Source organism: Euphorbia lathyris, chromosome 2, assembly GCF_963576675.1.
Source record: "Euphorbia lathyris chromosome 2, ddEupLath1.1, whole genome shotgun sequence".
Lineage (NCBI taxonomy): Eukaryota > Viridiplantae > Streptophyta > Magnoliopsida > Malpighiales > Euphorbiaceae > Euphorbia > Euphorbia lathyris.
In genome coordinates, this window is record NC_088911.1 from 99,872,904 (window position 1) to 99,878,956 (window position 6,053).

The 6,053-nt window shown below is 36.7% G+C and overlaps 2 protein-coding genes across 3 annotated transcripts; one reads left to right on the top strand and one right to left on the bottom strand.

The window, feature by feature from the left end:
* Window positions 1–584: 584 nt before the first annotated feature.
* LOC136220781 (upstream activation factor subunit UAF30) lies at window positions 585–2,884 on the top strand. 2 transcript variants are annotated; one of them, XM_066008567.1, is made up of 3 exons: window positions 585–728; window positions 1,637–1,837; window positions 2,498–2,884. In XM_066008567.1, exons 2-3 carry the CDS (start codon window positions 1,664–1,666, stop codon window positions 2,624–2,626), a joined length of 303 nt encoding a protein of 100 aa, XP_065864639.1. In that variant the 5' UTR covers window positions 585–728; window positions 1,637–1,663; the 3' UTR covers window positions 2,627–2,884. The 2 variants fall into 2 exon arrangements, with proteins under 2 accessions (XP_065864639.1, XP_065864640.1); XM_066008568.1 differs by having other exon boundaries at window positions 648–772.
* A 487-nt stretch (window positions 2,885–3,371) lies between these two features.
* On the bottom strand, window positions 3,372–4,877 carry LOC136220782 (GDSL esterase/lipase At4g26790). The gene is made up of 3 exons (XM_066008569.1): window positions 4,388–4,877; window positions 3,819–4,308; window positions 3,372–3,724 (listed from the first exon to the last, which is right to left on the bottom strand). Exons 1-3 carry the CDS (start codon window positions 4,748–4,750, stop codon window positions 3,531–3,533), a joined length of 1,047 nt encoding a protein of 348 aa, XP_065864641.1. The 5' UTR covers window positions 4,751–4,877; the 3' UTR covers window positions 3,372–3,530.
* Between the last annotated feature and the right edge of the window lie 1,176 nt (window positions 4,878–6,053).

Genomic DNA, 6,053 nt, shown 5'->3' on the forward strand with positions numbered 1-6,053 from the left:
ATATTAATATATTAATTAAAAAATCAATCGAGCTCGCTCACGAGCTTTCGAGCCGAACTTAAGAAAGCTCGGCTTGGCTCATGAATGTCTCGAGCCGATCCCGATCTCGAACCGAGCTCTATCGAGTCGAGCTTTGACCGAGCTTTGACCGAACCGAACTCGGACAGTTTGTGAACCACCATGTCTCGTTTGCACCCCTAGTAAGGACTGCGGTTTTCAACTTTAGCAAAATAATTCAATTGATACTATTAAAATCACCATTGACGACTTCAAAAATGACATATTTTAAGAACTACTAATATTCTAAGCAATTTTAATTCTTCAACTTTTTTATTTTGAGATTATTTAGATGATGTTTGGTAAAGTGAGATCAAGTTAATGTTTAGAGAGAGAAAGTTTCAAAAAAAGATGATTTTTGAAATTCGAAAATGCAGTTCCATAGCAAATATGATATTGAATAACTTTAATTCTTGAAATTTTTTATTTTTAAATCGTTAAAGATGATTTTAATAACATTAATTCAAAATGTCTTTGTTTTATTAAAAGTGTCAAACCTCAAGTAAATCCATTGTTTTATCTGAAAATTGGTGAAGCCACTCCGGATATTCAAAAGGCTTACTAAATAAATCGCAGGTCCAGGAACAGTTGCTGCTGCTGGCATATTCTCAAAGCAACCGCCGACTCTAAGAATCCGTCGGCCTTTTTGCTGTTGAAGTTCTAATATTTTGGTACGTAGTAACGGATTATTTGCATATCGTTATACTCGATTGAGGTCAGATATTTCTCGTAACTGTTTTGATAGACAAAGACTTATTTTTATTTGCATGCCAATTGTTTGATTAAATTCTCCACAGACCCTGCTTGTTCTCCCCCGAAAAAATAATTGGAACTTTGCCATGCGTTTTCCATTTTCACTTTTTGAGCCGCTTTTATGGAGAATGAATATGATTATTGAAATAGGGTCAGTTATCAGTTATTAGTCAAGGTCTTGATTTCTGCAATTTCGTTATTTGAGCTTCTGCTGGGGAACTTCTATGGCACAAGCTTTAAACGGATAATTGAAGAACATAATTGGCAAATGCATAGTGATGCCTTATTTTACCTGAAATAATTTGGGTGCAGGGATAAGTAACTCTATGTCTGAAACTGTGGAAATTGATTGAAATATTTATGGCATGTGTGTATTTTGGTCATAACTTTGGTTCTTGGTGCTATTTGAGAAGATCGTTATAAAAGAAAAATAGAAGTTAAAGAGGACCCAGAGCCATTTCAAATAACTCAAAAATGGGTTCTTGGTGTTCTCATAACCTATTTGGTTGTGGGTTGCGTGTGTGAATTTTCCATATTAATCCGCATGTGTTTTGTTCTTTTGATGATTAATTATGTCTTGGTGATGACATCAACTTAGTCTGGTATGTGTGAAAATCTGCTTGCAGGAAATTTCATGTGTGAAATTGAGGATTGAGTTAATTATTTGAATGGTTATCTCCATTAAGGATTTTATTCTTCACCTGAATATATGTTTGGCAAACTGAGAGAAGTATGCATGGAGATAATAAATTTGGTGTTTATTGAGAAACTTAAGTAGTTGAAGTAGTCAGGAAGATTGATGCATTTGTTGATTACTGATTTGCAGATAGAATATTGAGGCAGGCTTCAGGAGATGTTGCCACCAAAGATTAAGAAGGCTGCCATAGACAACCCTAAGAAGCTCGCTAATTTGATTGATCTTGTGAATCTTCCTTCAACCCTTCGGGACTTTGTTGGCCAGTCTCAAATTTCTCGATTGGGCTGCTTCATGCGTGTCTGGTCCTATATCAAGACCAATAATCTCCAGGTTCTTATTTCCCCAATTACCTTTGTTTATGCTTCTTGATTTAACTTTCCCTATAAAATTTAGAATGGAATTAGAGAGACTGGCATTGAAAATTTCAAATTTTAGCTGTACTACTTTCATCTTATTTGAATATAGTTTGTATTTACTTCGATTGAAATTTGAAAATATTATATATTACACTCGAAGATTTGCCTCCTTTTGATCTTCTCTCATCTTCATGTAATTTTATTATTGTTTTACATAATATATATATTAATGTTTTGCATCAATTACTTGATAATTGAAACATTGTCAGATACCCTTCTAAAATACTTTGTTGGTAGGTAATGATAGGATGTGACTTTTGTTTATCTTTTAAGCGAATCCTAGCAATTGCAGCTAAAACTCTAGAGTCTTACTATCAGATTATTTATTTGTAATTAGTACCGTAAACTCTTTTTGTTATTTCTAGTCCTTAACTGTATGTGTGTGCTATTGTGAGCGTGCTTTAAAACTTAATTGTATGAACCTAAAATTGTTGATTTCTTGCAAATGTAATTCCAAATAGGATATCCATTTCACTTGTTGTTCTTTCGTAAGATTTTGTTTGTGCTTCTTTGGTTTTTAGAACATATATTTATCTTCTCAACTCTGATACCTTGGTCATCTTTGCAATACTAGGATCGAAACAACAAGAATGTAGTCAATTGTGATGCAAAGTTGACGAGTATCTTATTGGGCAAACCTCAGGTTGATCTAGCTGAACTTCCTGCACTCATCAAACTGCACTTCCCCAAAGAGCCCAAGTAAGTTGAAAGTTGAGATTGAGTAACCATTTTCCTTGAAGTAATATCTTTCTCGCATGTCAGAAATATACGAAGGTGCTTTACAATGTAACATTATATTTACTGATTATTGCTCTGTTTATATCTGATGCATTCAAGATGGGGTTGTAATTCCAAAGTGATTTTCTCCTTCCCTATATTGCATCAAGGGTTGTAGCTTTCGAATGTAATCGTGATTCATATTTTGAGAGAAAATTCATGTAAGCAAAATGATTCACTAGTATTCCCTAGTTTTGATGATGCTCTTTGCATATTTTAGGAAAACTCCCGCAGTGCTTGGTATATTTTCCTTGATGATTTTCTTGCTGTCAACCATTCTTAAAACTTGTTTCTTCTTTTGAAATTTTCGCTTGATGCATTTCTTCAGATCTGGCCGGAAAACCTTGTAGCGTTCAATCTTATCCTTTAGAGTTCAAAATACGGTCTTGGAAAAGTACCCAGAGACCCCCTTACTGTAAATAAAAATAAGGGAAAAGTACAAAAATAAACCTTGTGGTTTAGGTCATTTTCAAACGTAGACTATGTGGTTTAAAAGTTGGCAATAGGTACCTTGAGATTGATTCCGTTAGCGAACACAGTCCAAATTGACTAACGTTTTAAAAAAAAGTCAAAAGTCAAAGGGAAAAGAGTTAATTTAATTTTTATATTTATTTATTTTATAAATTAACCCCTTATTATCTAATTATCACAAACAAACCCCAAAATTAAAAATAAAAATTCAAATACACCATCTTCTCTATTGCTCGGTGCATTGCTCATTCAACAATTAGTTTACAATAGCCAAAACTTTACAACCTATTAATTAATTAGAGAACAAGTGCTAGAGCTAGAATTGTTTCACTAACATTCATGATGGCATTTTGTGATCATTAAAGAAACTGAGCTAAGAAATTTTTGACTATGTAATCAACAACGATCTTATTTGTCTTCTCTGTGGGATGGAAAGAGTCCCAAAATACGTACTTGTTTGCGTCTGAACATGTAAAGGGGTTGAATTTATTGCACAGGTAACTCATCTCAAAAAGTCCAGTTCCACAGCATGCTTGAGCTGCATTTTCAAATCCTGCAATTAGGATTAGGATTTGTGTCAGAAGAAGTCCAGTTCCACAGTATATGAATGCATTTAGTTTAGTAGTGTAGCTAAGAACTTAATTTACCATAAGAATGTGGATTCTGAAATATGTCGTAGGCGATATCGTATGGGTTTGATAACACCAGTTTGATCCCGGGAAGCTCCTTGTTGAGCTCTGTGATTGTTCTATTACACTTGTCATTGAAATCCTTGGCTACCTTGTTCAATCTTTCGATGCATTTACTTCCAGAAAATAAATTTGTAGTCCTTATCAAAGGCAAACATCCCATTGGAGGAAGTCCGCTGACAGCTATGTTTCGAGCTCCGAGATGATACAGATCTGTGATAAATTTTCTAGAAATTCCCAGAAGAAAATACTGATACTCATTCACAGAAAACTGTAGTCGTCTGCGAGGAAGTACATAGTAATTCTCAAGGAAATCATTGGTCCCTATGCTTATCAGATAGAGTGCTTCCCTTATTACTTGATTAGCTTTCTCAGTTCCTAGATATCCTCTAAGCTTCTTCTGGTATCCTTTATAGTGTTCTAATTCCTTCCACATCGGCATTACATTCTGCAATTCCAGTGAGATTAATTAGTCAATGATTAATTATATAGGATATCTTGATGTTAATAAAGTTAATCTAACTTACAAGAACATCAGAAGTAGCATTATCATAACCTGTTCCAGCCGAAGCAAAGCAAACACCAGTAGCAAAATCTTTTATATCGTAGGAGCGATCCAAATATGCAGGTATAGTTGGCTTGTTTCCAAAGGCTTCAGAAATTAAGTCTCCTGGAACCCGACCATTCGAAAACCTCCCAGTAGCCTTGCCACCTATGAAATCCCTACCATAAGGTGCAAAATTGCTCTTTAGCGTTGTAGGTATTTGGTTGTTGTTGCCAGTGTCCACTGTAGAATCTCCGAAAATGATGATGGCCGGAACTTTTCCGTTTACGGTTAGGATTTGTAGAAGAAGATGAAGTGAGAAGAAACAATTCATCAATGTTTTCATGGCTATGTTTTGTTTCTTCTGCCTGAAAACTAGGTGATATGTTATTTATTCTAAGCTAAGAAGTTGTAGTTGGTTGGTGAAGCTGGTATGAAGATTAAAGAAGAGTTAGAGAAGGCTGATTTATAGAAATTTGTGGTGGAAGTTTGTTGAGAGTTTTAATTGGTTTAGTTGGTCACTAATCTTTATGTTGTGTATCCGATTCAATTGAAATATAGTTCTAACATCCTAACCCACTACAAATATTGTCTGCTTTAGTCCAAATCCAATACATTGGACCTCATGGTTTTAAAACGCGTCTACATGTATTGGATTCACACCTTACTTTTTTTTTTTTGGTAGAAAAGGAAAGCAAAGCAAAGCAAAACAAGCAACTACACCGGGATTAGCCTAGGAAAGCTAACCCCAATCCTATCCTCTAAAAGAAGAGGAGAAAGAGCGATAGGGGAACGGTAAGGGTAGAAACACCTAACACCCCCTCATGGCCTGCCGCCGCCAAGTGATCTGCAACACGGTTCTGCTCCCGGAAAATGTGGCTGAACTCAAGGATATCAAATGAGGGGCTAAGCCTCTTAATAGCTTTAATAAGGTTGCGGCTATGAAGACCCATGGCATGACTACCCAAAATCATATTGATGGCCTCCAAGTTATCTGACTCCACAGAAAGCCTCTTAACACCCAGCCTAATCGCCAGCTGGATCCCAGAAGCTCCGCAGAGAAGGAAGAACCCAAACCCAAATTCTGGGTAAACCCAGAAAGCCAGGCGCCTCCCGCATCCCTAAGAACACCTCCGGCAACAATCTTACCATTACTGAGGCAGGAACCATCAGTATTCAGCTTCACAACCCCCTCTCTCGGCCTGCTCCAGCTCACGAGGTGGACATCACTACTCGGGGAAGATCTGGCAAGGGACTCACCTTTGAAACTATCAATAATAGAGGAGAGTTTCTTCAAGAAGAACTCAGCTAAGTTAGGCAAAAGCACAGCTTTATTATCAAAAATCTCCTCGTTCCTCCATTTCCACACTTGATGACAGATAATGGCAAAGAAAATGTCCCCATGCGAACCAGTCGTTCACAGAATGGGACATGAGGAAGAGAAAGTATGATGAGGGAGAATTTTCTTCCAAACCTCTTCACTCTTAGGGCAATCCCTAAGAGCGTGGCACAACGATTCAACATGGCCTCTACATCTACCGCAAGCTCCAGAGGTCGCCAAATGCCTTCTGTATCTATCTGAGTTAGTAAGTAATCTGTCTTTAACGCCCTCAATCACTCTCCCTCCACTTCCGATATGGGATTCAGTG